Source organism: Phalacrocorax carbo, chromosome 2 (genome assembly GCF_963921805.1).
Source record: "Phalacrocorax carbo chromosome 2, bPhaCar2.1, whole genome shotgun sequence".
NCBI classification, from domain to species: domain Eukaryota; kingdom Metazoa; phylum Chordata; class Aves; order Suliformes; family Phalacrocoracidae; genus Phalacrocorax; species Phalacrocorax carbo.
Genome location: NC_087514.1, coordinates 145728936 through 145750917, shown reverse-complemented (window position 1 = coordinate 145750917; position 21982 = coordinate 145728936). Strand labels below are relative to the sequence as shown.

The window sequence follows — 21982 nt, the reverse complement described above, 5'->3', positions numbered from 1 at the left end:
AACCCACCCGAACACCTTTGTTGCACTGAAATATGCAAGTGTAAAGCAACACTATCAGTGAAAACACTATAAAATGTGAAACTCCATATATGTTCTGTTCCTTTGCTAACTACTCTCTAATTATTTTTTGCAAGACCAATTTGCTGTTGATTTGAATAGAACACAGTGTTTGTGCAGCTGAAGAATCAGTGATCAAATTGTCCCTGCATTCCCCATTAAAATCAATTTTGTATATTTCACTTTTATGGCTAATATTGCCCCAGAAGAAGCCTCAGCTGTAATGCCTGTACTTTATTATGCATATTTTTCCCAATTTCTGGGAAAGAATGGATTAAAGAAGTTTGCAAGATATTTTTAACAAACAGGTTACCCATAAAAGTACTTTTTAAAAAAAGTTGTGTAACTCACCATCCTTTTTATTTAAGACCACACAATTTTCTTGAGCATCCGCAAAGTTGGGCTCACCCTGTGCCCAAGCTGCATAGTGAACCGGGCTTCCATCCATCCAACTGAAAAAAACCCAAAAACAAAACAGTAGCAGTTACTCAGACAATGTTTATGCAACAGTTCAGAAAAATCTACCTTAACATGCCAAAAATATATATTAAAAAAAATACAGCTGACTCCGTCTGCAAATTGAATTTTCATTAAGATTAAAAGGCCTTAGGTAATGAAATCCATGCATGTCAAGTCAAAGAGAAAAAATGCATTTATTTTTAACAGGCCTTATCTATCTATTCATGGCATATATATTCCCCATAAAAATGCCATCTGAAACAGTGTCTTTACAACGTAGTTAAACCAAGGGAGAGCATAGATTTCAACATGCTGTATAACTCTCTGAATCTGCATTTAAATCCCTTGCAGTGGTCCCTCCAGAAGGAACTCTGGCAGTACAATACTTCTACAACCGCTTTTTATGAATCTTGACGTAGCTTTTTCACCTACCTAAACTGTCGATCAGCATTCTGAATCAATCCTATGAGATACGACTCCAATTTGCCTTTCTTTAAGATCTAAATACAAAAATGTACTTTTAGTTAGTGCTTTCTAATATTTAGTAGTTATATAATATGAAAAAGTGTAATTTTTGTGCTATGGCAGCAAATAGATGAATACATGTTGTATAAATGATCATGTGTAGTCACCAGAGAGGACCCCAGTTGCAGTAAATACCATACAACACATACTTTTGCTTTATGATCTTTATTACTGCATTACCAATTTTGGCTGCATTACTGGTATGATCAAAACTTTCAAAGTTGTGTTCTCAATATAAAAAGAAACAAGAAAGACTTGAGAAAAAATTTAGTATAATATTTTTTGGTACTTTCCTGTTCTTAAGCAGCCGTGTAATTCCTGTGTCTCAAGCTGTCTGTCCTCTCCTCTTTTCATACCCTTTCTCACATAATAAAAGTAAGCACCTAACAGTGTGAAACAGAAAGGACGTTGTGTGACCTGGACCAGGTTAAACCTTTCTTTGAAAAGTTGTTTTGTTCAGCAACATGATGTGGTATGTGAGCATCAGAGCTACACTGGCAGTAGCCTCGCATCTATACGTAATGCTATATTCTTGAATATGATATTCAGATGAGAGGTAACCACCCTGGCAAAGGGACAGTTTTCTCAGTGTACACCTAATCTGCCTGTTCATTGCTTCTTGTAATGTTTGGTCATGGGCAGAACTCTATTTAGATTAGAATATACAAGAATATACCCACCCTAGTAAATGGTCAATTCTTTTGTATTTATTTTCCTAAAGAGAAGCTCTATTCTGTAGAATAAATATTTTTCATTGAACATTTAAGTCTAATGCTAATAAATACAGTAATACTACACTATAAGCACATTCTTCTGTACTTCACAAGCATATGCAGCAGGGTATATAGGCCATATATGGTATAACATAGTCAAATTTCCTCTTACACATTTCCACAAAAATTTTCTTTCACTACTATTCTCAATAGTAGCAAGATCTCCATGACTGCTTCTGCAGAATGTTCTGGCTTTCTCCATAGAGGTCTTTTCTGTGCTGAAAAAATATTGTTTGTCCCCTTTTAAAATCCAGCCATCTTCCGTGACTTCATATGCTGCAACACAGGAGAGGAATCTCTGTATTCTTCATGGCCCTTACACAAAGCTGGTGGTGTTACACGATACCGCCCTTTAGATAAGAGAAAATGAACAGACGCTTACCGGCAGAAGGGCCCAGAGGTTCTGGTTTCAAGGGTGTCCCTGTAATGAAGTGGGGAAAAAAAATGAAGATGTAAAATGTTTCTTAAACGTTGAGCCAGTAGAAGTGTTCAATTAGTGGAAATTATCTTAATGCCTATCATTTTTCCATATTTTACATATTCAGGGCAGAATATATTTATATAGTATCTTTGGTGGAGAACAAAAATGGATGCTCACAGAATAACAGCCCTACATCTCTGTTTCGGTTGATTTTTGGTAAGTGCATCTTGTACATCCTGAATGTTGCCTGAATTAGGTGACTGGAGTTAGTCTGAATGAGCGCTTGTTTTTGAAAGAAAAATAAAGAGTGAAAATACTTTACTTCAATGTTGATATACTTTGCACAATAATAAGAAATCCTTTATGGACATTTTCTTGTATCTGAAGAAGAAATCAAATACTAAACACGTTTTTGCTTGAAAATATTTTAAAAATTTTATTAGCATTCATTTGTTTAACTCTGTTTTTCTGTGAAACTACTTTGTGAAGAACCATATTTGCTTGAAAATCCACCAGCTTTTGAGAAATAATTTAAATGAAAAATTTCCACATCACACAGAATGGGATATTGGAGTAATCTACCTCTAAACATGCAAGGCCAAGAGCTATAAAAATGTAAAACAAATGTCAACTTTCTAATTTTTTTCCAGAGGAATTCATCATAAAGTTTGTGTTGCTGTATGTGGAAAAACATTAAATGAAGTGTCTGACACACAGGCTTGGGTAAAAAAAAAAATCATGTCACCTTTTAAAAATAATCTTTTGTATGTTTCATTACAAGATTTAAAAGAAAAAATATGTCTGTTCTGGAAGTACAAAGTATTATGACTATTTCAGCATCTTTCAGTATGACATTATACACTGCTGACTAATGATGGTAATTTCTTCAGGTTATCATTTCTGCCATTCATACACTAATAATAATTAACAGTATACAACAACTATTGACACTTTTGCTAATGATATTTAGTTGTTCTGATCATGCAGGTGAGGAATTAGAAAGGAAGATACCAGGAAAGGTATCTTCACAACGTCTTTTTGAGATAGATGCCTATGATTAGTACCTTTTTAAGCATGAGAAGCTGAGACAGCATGCCTTGGTTAGAATCAGATTATTTTGAATAATTCACCAGGGCAGAAATTATCTTTGTTAGAAAAGTATCACTTTAAACATTAACGCTTACTGCTCGTGTGAAGGAGCCTAGAGAGCCACCAAAGCAACACTCTTGTAAGTCTTGGAAGTAAAATGTGCAACTCAGTCCAAAGCTATAACTGATTTTTCTCTTATTTCTCTGGGTATCTTTCTCAACGGTAGTTACATCTTGAAAAAAACCACCACAGAAGTATAAATTTAGAGATTTTGCTTTTCATTACACCAAGCGGGTTGTTACAGGAGTTTCTTTTCATGTCATCTTAAAGGAAGAATGATTGGAGTCTGCTAGTAGTCTTGTTTAAATTAAAGTGCACGACTAATGTATCCTTGTGTAGCATTCAGTCTACACCTGAGTGGAGGAGTGAAGTTTCACTTCACAAATACAGAGATTTAAAGTAACCTAGTTTGTTGGGTTCTTTTTAATTTCAGTCCTCTCTTTCTCCCTCACTGCCCTCTTAGCCCCCAACTTGGAAGTTCCCTACAAGTAAAAGATCCAAGAAACACAGTTTCATGTCAGTCAGAGCTTCTGTTTTGACAAAAGATCTGCTTTTGGGCAGAGTGGTGGATTTTACAAGATAAGCCCCTGAGGTTGCTTTCACCTTATTTTCTATGATTCTAGTTACATAAACGAGTGTATTTTCAGTAAAGCTTATCATATAATATATATTTTAAAATAAAAAAGAGAAATTTTAAGAGTTAAAACACTCTATTCTGAACTTGCATGTCTTGACCTATTTTTCATTATGCAAAATTCCTGTGAAATCAACCAAATTATCTACAAGCATGTAACTTGTAGAATTTACTGTTTTGATAGATTCAGCTTAAATTCCTTCCTAATGTGAGTTTAGAGTAAAAAGTAACCTACCTTTCTTTATTTCACAAATCCAGTTATGACTGTATTCACAGTGTACCTCAATCCATGACATGGGAGGCTCTTCACTGATTGCTCCACAATACTCAAATGCAGTATTGTAAAAATAATGATTTTTCTTATAATTTACCTACATAAGAAACACAACTTTGGTTTTTATTCTTATCAAACAGGGAAAAAAAGTTGTACTCTGGAAGGAAAAAGAAGTAGCACTGAAGTTTCAAACCACTGCTTACTTTCCTGCTGTGGCTGTGCAGCCTATGTGGGCTATTAAAGCAATATAGTCACTGCACAAGAAAAAAGAAAGGCTCTGGGTTTATGCAGCATTTAACAGACTCCAGCAGTCCCATGTAAACTCGAATCAAATGAGGTTATAAATCAATAGTGGGGGAAAGGAATGTGGAAATATATCAACAGAGACTAATAAAAATCGGGAGACCTTTCTCATATATTGGCCACTTAGATAATCATCTCTGTAGCTGCAACTATCACTCCATGTTGGGAATTCTTGTACAACTTTCATCCACACCAGTTATGGAAACAGCTCCAACAGCAAAAAAAATCAAAACAGAAAGTAACTGGAAAGGTCAAACACTCACCGGGGATCCGTCACTCCAGGAAAGCCCATGATCAGGATCCAAGCACTGCAAACCTATCCAGAAAGGCTGAGACGATGGGGATTTTTTTCTAGAGTGTGAAAAAAATGTGTCATAGAAAAAGCGGATGTATGTGGTTAGCTCTGTTAAGTTTTGCAAGTTACAATGGATAAGACTCAAATAGAGTAAAAGTTTTAAGAAGAGCAAAATGCCATTGGTCAGCAAACTCCCATTAGCAAGTAAGTGAAGTTCATGCATATAAATTTTCTACTTTATGAATGGTTGTGTTGAAAACACAGCACATTGTTTTTCTTCATTGTTGTTTTGATTACAGTGTTCTTTGAGAAACAAAATGTTCAGGTTTGCTGGAAGTCGCAATTTAGTTTCAAAATGGTTCAGTGAACAAACTTAGAAATTAGTCTGAAGGAGAAGCATTCAAATTATTTCATTGTCTGGTTGGGTTTTTCTTTTTAATTTAAAAGATTTGTGGATGATGACAAGTCTTAGGAACTCCAAAAATGTCTTTGAAAATGGTACCCGTATGAAATATTTTCTCAGTTCTTTGTCTTATAATTACGATGATAAACAGAGATTTTCAACTAATTATCTCAGGAGCAACTCCAAAATATTATTTTATTCCTATATAAAGTATTGTTACAACAAAATATCAATTGTTAGATGTTTTGTTTACTTACATTATTAAGTTTTCTATCACTGTTTCTTCTTCCTCACTTCTAATGGCAGCCAGGTCTCCTCCTATTTCTCTGCAGAAATCTCGGGCTTCAAACCATGTTTTCTTTTGGTTTTCTTCTCTCACAAAAACCTATAGATAAATTTTAAGGTAGAACAGTATGTTTACAGCATGTTAAAAATAAATCTGCTGACTGCCTTGTATAAGAAAAATAGGAAAACATTCCACTGCAGTTATCATATATAATATGGACTAAAGAGTATGCTTCTTGGATAACCTTATGTGTCGCTGATAGAGTGATAATGGCAGTGATTTCCATGAATAGTTGTGTAAAAGCTTATTACATTTTTGCAATGTGTCAATCTCTGAAGTTTAGACGCCCTATCTATTTTGTGCTCTTCTGTGTCATGAGTAGGATTATTGGAAAAATTAATACTTACTCGGAAGCATGAATTAGTGCTATTGCTTGTATCCCAACCCAAGGGACATTTGGAATCAGAAACGGTTTCAGGAGTAAGAGGAAGAGTAATTTTTTCAGCTAGTTTTTTGCAGAGAAATTTTGCCTTTACTTCACAGTTCTGAACATCCCATAGTCCAGCTGCATTTCCAGTCCTTAGGGCAACACAACCAGCTTCATTCCCTTTGTGAGATATAAAAGAAATTTGAAACGTGTTTTAAAGTGTTTCCTGTGACATTTTTAAAGCTGATGTGACTAATTTACAAAAGACTCTGAAATACTAAGTCTAGTGTTTGCTCAAAGGGGGAGCTTTGTAAAAAGAGGAAACTGGCAAGTGGAGTCCTTCATCATCTTCTGTCCCTTTTGAAAAGCTGTACAAGTGCATGAACAACGCTGTGCCTGCGTCTTTCCTATGCCACTCACTGCAAGGATTTGGCTGGAAAGTATTTTACCCTTTCAGGTCAGTTTGATTTTGCTCTTGTAAGCAATGAAGAACCAGAAAAGAAATATTTTCATGGCATCTTATATCAGAGACACTGCTATTTCAAAGGCAGAATGTTCATATGTGTCATCATGGATGATGCCAAAGCAAAGTTGGAAAACAGTTTAGAATTACAACACAGAAAGTTCCTTGGTAGCATAAATTTACTGCAGTGGCAGAGTACCAGGCATTGCTGCGTTCCAGTTTGTGTACAGAACACCTTCACCAGTCACCCACTTGAACATCCCTTGCTCTTCTGTGTCTGAGAGACCAATCCAAAAATACTTCTCAGAGCTCAGACCAACGAGGCTGGTCAGGTAGGCTTGCTCATATCTGAAATGACAGGAGTCAGATTAAGCCTAGATTTCCCTTAGTCTGCCATTTCTCAGCATCCTAAACTACACAAAACTAGAACGAATGGAGTCTCCATTAGGTTTGATTTTAAGTGGAAATATGTTGCTTAACTGGATAGCAGATGGACTAGCTTCAATAGTGGGTGTAGCCGTGCTATACTCAAAAACTGCTTCTTACAGAACAGAAGCAGCTGTGGTCTGTTCTTTCAGAGTAAAGTACTGGAAAACACAAATGTGTAAAATATATTTAGTTAGAAAAGACCTACTGTATTAACTGACTTTTTTTCCTCCAGAAAAGGGATATTATGGTCTTCTGGTTTCATACTTTTTTTTCCAGAAAGTTCTCAACTATTTTATAAAATTCCAAGATTATTCCATCAGATGTACAGTTTTAAAACTCTTTTCATACCTGTCTCCTACACTTGTTAAATAACCACTGCTCCTTTCACAGGTTTTCTTTGCTTCTGAAAATGTTACAGATATATGTCCAACCAGGTAGCAGTAAAAACCGTGTCTTTCCCAACCCTGTCAGGAACACGTGGAATATATTTGCAGTAAAAAACGCATACATTATAGTGCTTGAATTTTAGTGTCTGCTCTTAAATCAACATATTTTTAATATAACCTAATGCAGTAATTTGAATTCCAGTGGACTAATGGAAATTAAGCTTAGTAAACATCCAGAAAGAAGATATTTAATGCATATGAGTCCTCCTTTTTTGACAATTATTAACTGATAAATTTTAACTGATAAAAAAGTCAGAGGCAACAAGAACGGAGAGTGTATTCAGAAGCAGGTGAGTAAAATAATTCCTTGCTCAGAACCAAAGAGAGTAGTCGGTGTTATAGTGAGATGCCGACTCAAGTTTCCTGATGTTTCCAGGCTAAAAGAACAATAACTAGACTAATTATAAGATTTAACTCATCAACAAACCTAAGAAGCCTGACTGAAGAGGTAGCATAAAAACTATTGAAAAACAAAATTGCCAAAACTACAGCTGAATTCCAAGTCACTTTTCCTTTCTATACAAGCTCAAGACTTGCTTGCTGCCTCTGAGAAAGGTAAATCTGTGTTCAGTATTTGGCTGCTGCCTAGCTGTGGGAAATGTTACTAAGTATAGAAAGGTAGTAAATAGGAAAGTAAAAAGAGGGGGGAAGAGAAGGCGGAAAAAAAGCAGTAGGATACAATAAGTTGTTCAAAACAAATTCATTCTTAAAAGCAATTTGATTGTTTTGATTTGGCTTCAGTGATGAGATTTGTCATCTTGCATCATGTCACATAGTCCAGAAATGGTTCCAAATCTCTTCTATGTCTTAGATAACTGCACATGGTTTGTAGAAAAATAGAACAAATATGCAGAACACAGCAGCAATCGCTTTAGCCTCTTTCACAGGCAGTTCTGAGAGATAATGGGCCTGACTGATATTGACTGAAAAAAATTTCAAAATAGCTTTATTTTAAATAAGGAAATATAGTGAAAATCCTCACCCTGAATTTGATGTACAATCACACTTGTTAGGGAAAAAAAAAAAAAACATATGATGGTTTCAATGTCAAGTGGAACTTGTGAAAACAATGGATTTTTGCTAACCAGATTCTTGATTATACTTTCTTCTTACCTTCAGGCAGGCAGGATCAGTCTTTACTGTCCCAGAAACTCCTTGTACTGCGTCTCTTCTGCAGATGTAACCTAATTTTCTATCACAGGCACTGTCTGCCCAGTATCCATCCTAGATGCAGTTTGGGAAGAGGTGAAAAATAGTGAGGCAGAACCTGTTTCCTTTAGAAATGTTATTGATTTTTTGTTTTTTAATACTGTGTCAATGGGAGAATAAAGATCTGTACTTCTTAATAAACTCCAAGTGTTTGTGCTTAATTGTGAGGTTATGTTAAGCTAAGTGTCATGGGCAGAGTGTTAAGATTTGCTTGGCATATAATGTACACTCACAAGCAGATATGAACATTTGCCTAGTTATCTCTAATTTAATTATAAATTTAATTTAGAATAACCCTTTTTCTGAATGAAAATACCATTCCCTGATTTGTTTCTAAGTTGCATTCATAAAAAAATCTAGAAATAGAAAAAAAACCCAAATACTATAATGCTAAACAAATGTGGAATGATTCTACCTCTCCTGCCATAATGACACAATCTTCTTGACCATTGATTGCATGGGTTGGTTCTCCAGGCAACCATTTGGTATATGTCACAGGAGTCCCATCACTCCACTCAAAGTACATTTGAGTGTTGAGGTCATTCAGACCAATCCACAGCTCATCCGCAGATTCTAAGAACAGAAATTCGCCTGTGTTAGTACCTGACTTGAAATAGTCAACAGGAGCAAGATTTTATAGAGACAAGCTGAAATTGCCACATCACAACACAAATTCATCTAGATTAAGTGACAGTGGAGTTTATTTTAGGATCTAATTCACATTCTTCTTTCAAGAAGTTAAAAAATGAGATACCAGCAGGAAATGAGATTCCTCAGCTTTATCAGTAAAAGTCCATTACTGTATCTGCAGCTACAAGGTGTCTGAAGCAGATAATCCACCCAAATACTGCAGTAACTAGAGCTGTTATTTCCTTCAAGTGATTTCATGGAGTGAAAAACAAACGAAAATCAAAAAGAATTAAAAAGAAAATGAAGAGAGCACTAATGATTCCTCCTGTGGTTTCTTGGTGTGTGGTTTTTTTTAACCTATATATCTGTGGGCTTCCCTATTAATATTCATATCAAACAAATAAGATTCTTTTAATATATCCTGTAAGATTTCTAATAATATAATTCTCCATTTGTACGAAACACTGGCCTGTAGAAATACTCACCGTAGCCAAGCTGAGACAGTATGAAGCCATGCTCCTCAGGGTTGTGGATACTGGCCAGATTGCCATTGCTCTCATTGCAGGAAATTAGGGCTTCTCTCCATACTCTGGGGTCTCTATAAACCATGAAACAGTGATCTCCATAGGGCAACCATCCTTCTGGGCATTTAACAGGCTCTGCATCCCCTCAAAATCAATAGGTATTTCAAGTTTTTAAACAGTGCAAATTTAAGTCTACAATAACTGCAATTACATTTGAAATCATTTAATTAACTAATCAGAATGAAAATTGAGTGATTACAAATAAGCAGTACTTCTATTCATTCCTCATGCATATAAAACATACATTTTGGTCTGTTTGCTGTTGCACACTATACTTTTACAGAAAACATACTGCATTTAAGCAAAAGAGAAACATAATGGAGGTGGTGGTAACGAGGCTTCACTAGTGTGAAATATTCACTTGTGGACAGAGGAATATTTTGGAATTCGATATGTAGTGTTTTCACACAATATACCCCACCCAGTGATGTTTTTCACGCTTCATAAAGGCCTTATTACTGCAGCACAAGTAATTGTCTGAACACGTGGTTTTCCATACTAAGTCTCATTAAATAAATCAGAGAAAAGTACAGCAGAAAAATGGTCTGAAGGAACTTGCTCTTTTTTGCTATCTTTCTAGGTTACAGGCGATCACATTGGGAAGGTGGTTTGAGCCTGTTGGTGCATCCTTCCAAGACTTCGGTGATAAGCCTTGGTATTTTCATTAGAATGCACTGCAGGGAGGGTGAGGCATCTCTAACTTTATTTTCACATCCATGCAGTCCATCATACTTTTGCGATAGCGTATGGCTTAGACCAGTGCCTCTGGAATCGTGAATAATAACGTGGAAAAAAAATTGCTTGTGTGGTTACTGGGTTCCAGGAACATTTCCAATATTTAAATATATTTGGTTAAAGAAATAACAGTATGCTTTGTTCTGTGCCACTTATCAAAGCAGAAGAACAATGACAATGCTTTTTTTTTTTTTTTACTTTAATTAGCCATGAAATTTCATTTTAGTGACACAAATTCTGTCTTTATCAAAGGGTGTTTATTTGCTTGACATACCTGATGGAATAATGAAAGGATCCAGTGTGGAATTTTCCTTTTTACAGATATAGCCAACTTTCAGCTCACATGACTGTTTTTCCCATTTAGCATCTCTTCTGGGATTTAGTACTGCACAGTGTTTCTCAGGCTCAGGCTCAGGGCTTCCTTCATAGAATAAAAACCAAACTATTTTTATGTAGCACAGGTTTTATGTCAGCAGCTGAAAGAACAATTTGCTTCCAGCCTTTTCATGTGTCAATTACGGACTCATTACTTTATTGCTAGAGTTATTTTTCTACTGGAGATAAGGAAATGTAATTTAAAAGTACCCATCAAAACATTTCTTTAGATGCTTGTTGCATAATTCACACTTTCTGCCATATTTGATTGCAAAACAGTGGTCTCAAAAATAAGCCACTCCTGTAAGTTTTGTGAAAATTGTTGGCTTGCACAGAAGCGAGAGTAAACTTTGAGCCCGCACTGATGGAAAGGCTGCAGCAAGTCCTTTCCTTGTCCCCTCACCATGTTTAATCAGCCTGAGCATAGGGTCAGCCATACACCTCCTGAGGAATATGTGGCTCACAACCAGTTGCAGAATAAATTATGTTGTTGCCCCCTCAGTCGATGCTGGACTGAAGAGTCCAGACCTTGAAGCAGTACCTGGTGCTGCTACAGTTGCAATGTTGTACACAGACTGTAGGAAATCAAGAGTTCATAGTTCCACAGCTCATGAAACATCTAATTTTGTACACAGTTTGTGGTCAGGACCCAGTTATGCTAGTAGGACTAAGTAATGAGCGCAAAACACAGTTACATTCCTGAAATCAGAGGACACAGTTTGAGCTAATATCTTTGGGCAGGAACAGAGTAAGGCAGCATCCTAATATAGTTCATATTCAGACAAGGAATTTTACAGATGTGAAGAGAGAAGAGCATTCTTCAGAGTAAGAGCCATCATCTGCTAAGAATAAAAAGAAATTTCAAAACTCGAAAGTTAGAGTTCTAGCTCTGCATTGTAGAGCTAAACCAAGCTCAGTGAATTAAAATTATATGTTAAAAATATGAGACAAAAGCAAAATGCCACAAATCTGTGGGTTAAGTTGTCTGGCAGTTGAGTAGGGAGTGGTGGGAACCTCGAATGGTTCAAGCCTGGCAGGGTAGGCTTCATCTTTATGGGAGCATGTTAAATGGCTTCTAATTTCTAGAGCTATACTTAGCAGAGCACAAAAATAATGATATGGAATTCCTAAAATAAAACATAAGGCGCATCTGTTGGATGAGGCATACCAAATCACATGTGAAAACAAATCTCATTTCCACAATGCCCTTGCTAGGGAGTATTTCCTTTCTGTATAAGGTTCTGATCCAGCAGCTTTCAGTGGCGTGCTGGAACAAAAAAAGTTACACACAGGCCCATTGGGATGGTCTTTTCTGCATGTCTCTTTGGCAACTTGGCTGCAGATCTGTTCCTTGCTGCAAGATGAGCCCCTCACATACCCTCACACTTGCTGTGTGTCTCTCCCCTGCCTGACGCTGCAACCAGCCTTCCAGGAGGTCCTCCAGGACCACTGTCCTTGAGGAATGGGCAGCATTTTCCTCTTCTCAGAGAGGTGCACAGTGCAATGACCTTTTATTTTCCCTCCTCCCTCCAAAAGATACAAGTTATAATAATTTTGCAGCAAACTGGAAATGTGTAGATTAACTCATCATAACGGCCATCATGTGGGGATACAGTAAATCCAAGGGTGTGGGGTACTTGATTTGGAAGCCAACTGCTCTTCTTCTCTGCAAGGCCTAAGGAATTTGACCAAAAGGTAGAAAACCCTCTACCAGACTCAGCAGCTCTGGGCTTTCCCTTCATCTTCTGTGCCAGATAAAAACAGGTGGCACCTTTTAGACTTGGGGAAGGCCAAAAGATGGAATATGCGCATTTATTAAGCAAGCAAACATTCAGCATTTGGTGCAACCAGCTGTTGCCATGACAATAATTAAGTGACTTTCAAAGATAAACTGCCAGTGCTGTGAAATCTATTTACAGTCTCTCCTGAATGTTAAAGAGGAGAGGAGACAAGAAAAGAGGAAAAGCATAAAAAGGTGAAGGGGAAGGCTTTGAAAGACTAATGCTCACCAACAGCTGAGTCCTTGCAGGTTGTGGGATCTGATAGCCCTTGTGAGAGTCAAAGAGACACAGGGGTTTTAACTGACTTGAAGGCATTCCTAGCATGCTACAGCTCAACTAATACTTTTCACTTTATCTACTTCTGTCAGGAGATTAGTTTATTTAACTCTTCTACTTGAAACTCCTTGTGGTATATCCAGTGAAGAAAAGCATCATTCTCAGCTTTTTAATCTCACAGACTTTCAACTCCATTTTCTCATGTTCATGAGGAATATTACAGGACAGTTATTAATATGCGCTCAGCATTCTGGCAGGAAAGATTCATCCCAAAAACTGTTAAAAAAAACAATTACTACCTAGTGCCCAGTTAAAGTATCTGAAGGGAACACCACCGCTCCACTGCCAGCCGCTGTTGAGATTCAGGCTGTTAAGCCCAATCCAGAGAGAGGATCTCTTGCTGTCAATCCAATCTAGGTAACCAAAAGAGTTGAATTTTAATGAGATTCATTAGAAAATGCTCTGCATTTTCAAAGTTTGGAGGAAGATAATAAATGTCTGCTGAATCTGAATTTAATGCTATTCTACAGTTATATGTAAGCAATAAGCTTTGAAAACCAAAACACTGAATTGCTATTGTTAATATTTATGTTACAAGTTTGCTTAAGTGTGATGCAGTTGATACAGGGCCTTCATAATACAGAGTCTATGCATAAATCCAGAAAGTCTTTAGATTTTGAATAGTGTTTTGTATAAAATTTTTATGGTATTTCAAAAAAATCTATTTCATTAGATGTATGTGAAGAATACTGATTTCTTAACACAAAAGTCATATAATGACTATGTCCTATAATGAATATCCTCCTTGTAAGGTCCCTTTCTGGGACCTTTCTGGTGTTTTCTGAGCTGGAACCAACTTTTGCTGAATAATCTGGAAATCCTTAACTTTCTTTGAAATAATAATAATAATAATAATAATGATAATAATAATAGAAACAATTTCAAATGGCAATTCCACAACTTACAAAATTTCCACCTATAAAAAGCTTGATTCACAGTAATTGTGCTATTTCCCTAGTAGCACATATACTATTATTACATCAGCTATTTATTGTAATGTGATTAAAGCACTGAAACATTTATAATCAGTGAAAAAAAACCCATTAGACACTTTTTACGGAGTTTTGCATATTAGCTCACCTCTTAGATATAGTTGTTCATGTATCTCTGTGATACTTAATAATTCTGCATTCTGCTGCTGGCAGCTCTTCCTTGCTTGATGCCATGTGAGAGCTGACTGGTAGTTTATCTGATAGGAGATTCCTGTCAAAGGATCTGTACTCCAAAATCTGTCATTGTCTGTGTGAAAGGAAAGAGATTTAATATTTCAGTTTGTCATAAACATCTTACACAAAATGTTATGAGAAAATTTAACTGCAACCTTACTTGTTAAATGAGATTCTTGGAGCAAATGAGGCTCAGACCCCCAAAACCTGTACTCTTCCATTAGCTTGCTCTTTGTTAAGTAAAAGAGGGTTTTCCATTAACATTAGCAGAGATGGGCCTTTAATAATTTATTTTCAGGTTCCCCTGTCAAATCTGGTACCGTCCAGGTGAAAAAAAAATAGTGTAAAGAGATCAATAAAGGAAAAATGCACCTTGGACATTATCTACTCTGAAAACTTGTTCAACAGCTCATAGGCTATGCCCAAATTAATTCTTGGCCGAAATACAATTGAAATGCAAATCTTTCCAATGATGGAAAGTTTGCTTTTCAAACTATGCCATCATTAATTACATTTACAACACTACAGGCTTGGGGAGGAGTGGCTGCAGAGCTGCCTGGCAGAAAAGGACTTGGGGGTGCTGGTTGGCAGACGGCTGAACATGAGCCAGCAGCGTGCTCAGGAGGCCAAGAAGGCCAACAGCATCCTGGCTTGTACCAGGAATAGTGTGGCCAGCAGGAGCAGGGAAGTGATCGTCCTCCTGTACTCGATGCTGGTGAGGCTGCATCTCAAATACTGTGTTCAGTTTTGGGCCCCTCAGTACAAGACAGACATTGAGTTGCTGGAGCGTGTCCAGAGAAGGGCAATGAAGCTGATGAAGGGTCTGGAGAGCAGGTCTTCTGAGGAGCAGCTGAAGGAACTGGGGTTGTTTAGTCTGGAGAAAATGAGGTTGAGGGGAGATGTTATTGCTCTCTACAACTACCTGAAATGAAGTTGTAGTGAGGTGGGTGTTGGTCTCTTCTCCCGAGTAGCAAGTGATAGGACAAGAGGAATGGCCTCAAGCTGTGTCAGTGGAGGTTTAGTTTGGATATTAGGAGAAATTTCTTCACTGACAGTGTTGTTGAGCATCGGAACTGGCTGCCCAGGGAAGTGATTGAGTCACCATCCCTGGAGGTATTTAAAAGACATGTAGATGTGATGCTTAGCAACATGGTTTAGTGGTGGACTTGGCAGTGTTAGTTTTATAGTTGGACTTGATGATCTTAAAGGTCTTTTCCAACCTAAATGATTCAATGATTCAATGATTCTATGACTTTTTAAAATGTATTCCTTATCTCTAGTCTGCATATATTTTAGGTAATTGGAATTTAGAATTGTCTTCTGAGAACTCGCTCTTAGCAGAGCAGTTCCCTGGGCAAGTGCTAACAAGCTGTGATTACATTTCCCCTTCTTTTGTTGAAGAAAAAATATTGAATTTCATGAATGATTCATGAGAATAAATGCTTTCTAATTTTTATTGTGTTTGTTGCTGATTCACTTCAGATTTTTAACATTTTTTTAAATTGTAGGCTCAAGTGTTAGTGGTACTGTCCCAGCAATTTTATAATGCCAAATACATCATGTTTGCCAGTTTATATAGTGAGGATGTTCTGGGATTCTTCAAGGTACTGCATGCAATGTTGCACCAGGAAGTAATTTTCAGTAATATCAATGAAAATGGTGGTTGATAATGAGTTGAACCTGGTTTCCCAGTGCAATACTCCTATCAAAATGACAAATAGTGGGTCTGTGGTATAGCACTGAAAAATTAAGTCTGAGGCAGCATTTTTAATATCTTCATTAACACTGTATTTTGATGTCCTTCATCACTCAGATGCACACACATGCATCTGTTCAGATAATGTTATCTTGTAATGTTATCTGAAACATTACAAGGGAGAGGCTGATGAGGCTGCTATTTCAGTAAGACATCTGAGCCAATCTTCTTATTTTGTGTCTTTCAGAAAACAAACTACATCCTTCTGTGGACTGTAGGGATTTGCATGGGTAGAAAAGGTCAGACTACTGTTACCACAAATAGCAATTACCCAAAAAGATTTAGGCTGTGAGTAGCGTTTCAATTTTGAGATTATTTTATGCTGAATGCAGTCATATTTAAAGCATACTGTCTTTTCCTGGTGTTAGCTGCTGACTGATACACCCAGACAACTTTCAGCCTGACTGTAGCTCATAAGAAACATTTTTGTTTCTTCTGTAACAAACGTTATGGCATGGCAGAGACATTTTTTGAGTAAAATAAAGTCATTACAAGGTTTTTTCCCTTCCATATTAGTAACAGTGTCTCAGTATTGATATATTTACCTAACAGTGTTGTGTTATAGCATCTATGTCAGCATTTGGGACTTACTTCCAGTTGGACAGAACCCATACAAATGGTCCGCATCGAAGTTGGGAGTTGTTGCACACCAGAGCAAGCCATCTGACCTGCCAGCAGCTGTGCACCCAGCGTGCCATTTACCACTCAGCTGGAAGGGGAAGACACATGGAGCTCCATTGGCGTTTCCTAACAGTGTAAACAGATCTGAGGGGGCAAAAGAGAAATGCTAATATAGGTGCAGGAATCCGGGGGACACAATTCTCTATGTATCTCTACTCTCCATAAGAGTATGTGGAGAAAGTGTTACAAGTATTACACAAGGATAACTGGAGACCTGCTGGCACCAGCAGTGTCTTCCAAGGAAGTCCTGGGTATGTCTTGCAATCTACCATTTACTTACAATATTGCCAGCTGTAATGGCTGGAAATAGAGCAGTTTTATACTGTAGTCAAGAACTATGAAAAAATGTAGTCATTTATGTCTCATATATTTAAAAATAAGTTTCTAAAAATAGCATTATTTTGGTTTTCATGTAGCTTCACACCATTCACTAAAAATAAATCATTGATTTAACTGTTAAATGTTTTGGGGTTTTTTGTCATCTGAAATCTTGTAGAGGAACTGAATGGTAGTATGCATGGAATTATTTCCTTATATTTACTATAGGAGTATTAAACTTAAGGATGCTTGCCTTTCACCCAATAATGCTAATACAACTTCACTAGTACTAGGATAAAGTTGAATAGAGCACTTTGATTAAAGCTAACAATAAAAAATTGCTAGATCCACCTTTTCCTTTAAAAGAAAAGAAAAATATGCACATTTTGCAGATACTATTTCTCTCTGAAGCTAAGCACCTGTACGTCTCCAGGATGCAGGAACACAGGCCTGAGTATGTAAATGAATCATCCTCCAGTCCAACATTGCCTGAGGTGGAACAGCTGATGTTAGACTAAGGGGAGCAGAAAACAAAGGACCCTATCTGTGAGGCAAACAAGTGGAAGAAACCGTCAAGATTAACCTTTAAACTTTACCTTCATGGCCTTTAGAACACAAATCATCCATGGTTCCATAGACCTTCCATTTATTCACCATCACTGATCCTATGTCGAGCACGATATTTTCTTTATTTTTGCCAGCGCTGAGAAATAAATCTTCCCCTTGGATTGCCAAGGTTGCATTTCTGCACTCCCATTTCTGGAATTCACTTTTCTTGTTGCAGGGGTACAAAGAAATTTTAGCCTGATTTTGCTTGTAGGGCACTCCCAAACATTGTGCAAATGCCATGCTCATCACCTGGTGATCAGGCACCCACCTGAATTTTTGTAACTCAGTGTTTTTGTTGCAAGCAGCTGTTGTGACTGCATGAGAACTTTGAGCAATTAAACAGAGCTTAGTATCCTCATTGTACATTAAAAATATTTCACTGCCTGCAAAACAAAATAATCAGAATTAACCTATTTATTGTGAGCACGTGGTGGGGGAGCTTGTGAGGAAAGCGCTGTTGATTCTATGCTGATCTGACTCATGTCAGCAGACTGCTAATCTGAGTGGCTTTTACAAAGATGAAACAGCATTTTCAAAACTTATTTCCTTCTGTGAAGCAAAAATACGTGCAGCTTATGTAAATAAAATACAGAGGAATAACAGCACATAAAATACATTATGACAGCTTAAAAAATGTCATCTGTATAATGGAATTTTTATGAGTATAGTGGATTTCATTTTTTCTAAATCCCTCCTGAAATACACATTTCTTTCAAGATTTCCAAAAGAGACCTTACTGAAGGTTTGGAATTTTGCCATCACTTCATGCACCATAGATTCAGCTCATGTTACATACATCTCCATGCAGTTACACTGTGCTTAACAGTCAGTGAGTGAGCCTTCTGTGACTCTTGCTCCTTCTGTAACTGGCATGTTCTGTTGTGGTTTGGGGTGGTTTTTAGGATGAAAAACTGGAACTATGACTTGTTATCTTGCCTTGTTCCACTATCCTCTCATTAATTCGTCATTCCTAAGAAGTCAAGATAATTGACACAGTCAAATCACAAACATTCTCACAAGAACCAACACTGGGCAGTATATAGAGGTAAAGATACTATAGGTGTGTGCCTAGGCATTCTTATGGAAAGACAATATGTGAATGCCAAACAAACTGACTAACACTCCCAAAGGATTATAGGCAGCCTAACTTAGCAATCCATCAAGATCAGTAGGCCCTGCTGGGAAGGGCTGCCCAATACTGCAGTTGTACTGCCAATGTGTAAAGCAGATGGTTCAGTGCTGGGCATCGGTTGTGAACACAGCTGCCTGCTTTTCAAAATGTCAAGTAGCATACAGCTCCCACTGGCTTTGGGTCGTGAGGGAGTGAAATTTCAACTACAGGGAATGTTCTAGGACCTAAGGGACAGGAGGGCAAGGCTTTGCCCTTCAGTTCTCTGTGCCTCAAATCCCCACCTGGAAATAGAGATGAAGCATCACCCCCATATCCATCTGAGAGAATAACCACATGGGGCAGTGACCCACCCTTCCAAACACTAAAGTAAATATATAGGGTGGTAAATAAATAGGTAGGATGTCAAGGCACAGCCAATGTTGAGTAGTGAACAGAGCAGGAAGTGTCTGGGAAATTCTGGGAAGCTATGACAGGAAGAATAGTTCTTGTTAGGATATCTGTATTTAATACCTGAGCTCTCCCGAGAAGGCCCTGTATTACCTTGACCACCTTAGTAATCTATGGAAGTTTCACTTCTTCAGATCTAAATTTGGAGCTAAGACTTAGTTTCTTCTTTCTTTGACCATTCAGACAGAAAGTTTTAAATCTTATTAAATCTTTTATTTCTGACTGCTAACTAAGTGCTTTGTGTAGTGCCCTAAGGTTCAGCTATTGCCCTTCGTAGTATTTTTGGGTCTAATAATAGGAGTTCTTGCAGGAAATTGTGATGTTCGTGCTTGGGCTATCACATGAGTTGGGGTCCCAGGTCACAGAGCAGAGGGGAGATTCCCTTTTAGCACAGGCTGGTGCTGGCACAGCCCACACGGCACAGTGTTTGCTTTCAGAAGCTGTGATTTGTACCCCACTCCTCCACAAATCTAACGAATTGAAGGATGAATCAAAAATGTCCTTGAACCTTATCACCATCCTCACATCAAAAGGGAGCTGTGATCTGTCATTGATCAACTTCAGAGCCTTAACTATACCTCTCATCCTTATTCTGAAAGCCATAGTGGTTATTCCAGGGCTGTCCTTGACTCTGATCTTTTAAATATTTTTTTCACTGGCATCTGCTCAGTGTTACATCTCACAGCAATCCACAAGCTCCATCTCATCCCACAGAACCTCATCCTAAGAGATACACATACAGCACCCTATTTAATTCCTTTATCTTTTTCATTTTTTTGTAACTCAGTCACACATACAAACAAGGACTATGGAGTACACTGTGAAGTCTATCTACTTCACAGAGCAGACATAACCAATAATTGACTTGTATCCAAAAGGAAATATTTATCTGCATACATGACTCTGTCCTGACTTCTGATTCCCAGCTTCACCCCATCTTGAATCTTCCTCTCTGTTTAAAAGTGGACCAGCATCTCTGTATCTGCATCTTTTTTAAACTTCTGTGGACCACTCCAGTTAGGATGAATATGAAATGCAGGGCAGTCAAGCTGTGCGAAAATCTTAAACAGCCTGAGAAACAAGCAAGACAACAAAAATGCCTACTTTCACATCCACTTCTGCAGGGGATAAAAAACAAAGACTCACCGAGTGTCTGAAAGGCAGTGTGAACGAAAGAGAGGAAAACTAAGATTGCAGAGAAAGTCAAGTGTTTCATTTCTTTCTTCTTATTCACAAAGAGATGAGCTGAAGTTAATTGCTGCAGTAGAAGTCCTTAAGAAACCAGTTGGTGCGCTCTCCTCAGTTTTGGGGAGTTTTAGTTGAAAGAGAAAACTCTGGGCTCTAAATAAGGAAATATCCTGTCACATGGTATTTTGAAATCTATAAATAATTACAGAATTCAAACTTTGCATCTCAAAGTAAAGTTTCCTTACATTCGAATGCAATTGGCAAAAATTGAACAGTTCAACATCATTCTGCTGAATTTTTAACTTTCTTGTTCTGCTCTGGCATTGTAAAGTCCTGGCCCTGAAAGACAAAGAAGCATAGAGTGCACTTTAAGCGGCTGTACTTTAAATCTCATACATACAGACCTGGGAAACTAAGAAAAAAATACATGCAAATTTCTTGGCCAGATAGGTCTTCACTGCTACCAAAGGTATATTAATTTGATTTGATGCACCAAGCAACATCGACTGTTTCAGTGTGAAAAATTAACCCAGATGGAATGATTTAATTTTGGTCAGTAACTTGACAAACTGGGCACTATGTATACACCTGGGTTTTCTCTTCTATGATTTATCAGCTGGTAAAACTACTGTGCTGTTATTTCATGTTAATTTATCTCAGGCCAAACAATATAAATTAGCCAAATATTTACAAATCTTTCTGTTAACCAGTGATTTTGACAACAAAACTGTCTTTCAAAATTATTTAATCCATAAAGTACAAATGAATTTAAATACTTAATAAATCTTTCTTTGTATCAAGTGTAAATGAGACAAGCAAAGAGGAATATTCTCAAACATTACAAATGAGCTGAAGCCCTTTATTAAGTGGAAATCAACTTCAGCTATGATGCAAAACCCCTTATTTGTTTCAAAGGAAAAGTAGGAAAGGTATTGAGCAGGAGTTGCCTGTAGAATTTTCTCTTATTCTTCATGGCTTTATTATGAAGACAAATTTCACGATATATTCTCAAGGGCAAAAATGTCACTTAACGTGAGAGAAGAAACCTATAGTATAGGGTCTTCAAAGCTGTGTTACCAATATCAACTATCAAAATATTAAAATTCTCAATAATGACATTATTTCGGGTTTGGGGGTTTTTTAATCTGTTCACTCTTTTCATTTCCCTTGCCTTCACTGTTAGCCATCAAACAGCACTGAATCCAATTGTAAGTGTCCATATTTACAAGACAGATAATATGCAATATGTTTTGTTTAACTGCAATATCTACAAACAAGCAATCCAATGTCATGTGAATCTCACCTTCTCACTGACCTCTCCTATACAGGTCTTATGCACATATAGTCTTTTTTTCCCAGAGATCCTTGAGATCCTTTTTATTTTTCCTGATCAGTCATCTGATCAACATACAATTCATGGAAAACTTAAAAAGCACCAAAAACCTCTACAGTATTTTGCTGCCAAGACACTGTTGTGTCTGCCTTACTGGCCTGTAGCATGGATACAGTGCATACACATCAGTCCATTTATCAGCGGGTTGGAGGACAGTAAGAGAAGCCAGCAGTGTGCTGAGCCAGCAGTGTGCCCAGGTGGCCAAGAAGGCCAACAGCATCCTGGCTTGTACCAGGAATAGTGTGGCCAGCAGGAGTAGGGAAGTGATCGTCCCCCTGTACTCGATGCTGGTGAGGCC

General features: G+C 37.4%; 1 protein-coding gene across 1 annotated transcript in view; it reads right to left on the bottom strand.

Annotated features, from left to right (window-relative positions):
* The window catches only part of LOC104052267 (macrophage mannose receptor 1), a 33743-nt gene extending 13361 nt beyond the window's left edge, over positions 1-20382 (bottom strand). The window contains exons 1-19 of the mRNA XM_064444734.1: positions 20250-20382; positions 17512-17907; positions 16508-16681; positions 14075-14233; positions 13234-13347; positions 10777-10923; positions 9669-9851; positions 8969-9126; positions 8458-8568; positions 7247-7362; positions 6669-6817; positions 5987-6186; positions 5551-5678; positions 4859-4946; positions 4254-4389; positions 2197-2235; positions 1927-2090; positions 949-1016; positions 409-509 (exon numbers count right to left, since the gene is read on the bottom strand). Of these exons, the coding sequence (XP_064300804.1) occupies positions 409-509; positions 949-1016; positions 1927-2090; positions 2197-2235; positions 4254-4389; positions 4859-4946; positions 5551-5678; positions 5987-6186; positions 6669-6817; positions 7247-7362; positions 8458-8568; positions 8969-9126; positions 9669-9851; positions 10777-10923; positions 13234-13347; positions 14075-14233; positions 16508-16681; positions 17512-17907; positions 20250-20319 (2701 nt within the window). The 5' untranslated portion in view covers positions 20320-20382. The remainder of the gene's footprint in view (positions 1-408; positions 510-948; positions 1017-1926; positions 2091-2196; positions 2236-4253; positions 4390-4858; positions 4947-5550; positions 5679-5986; positions 6187-6668; positions 6818-7246; positions 7363-8457; positions 8569-8968; positions 9127-9668; positions 9852-10776; positions 10924-13233; positions 13348-14074; positions 14234-16507; positions 16682-17511; positions 17908-20249) is intronic.
* Between the last annotated feature and the right edge of the window lie 1600 nt (positions 20383-21982).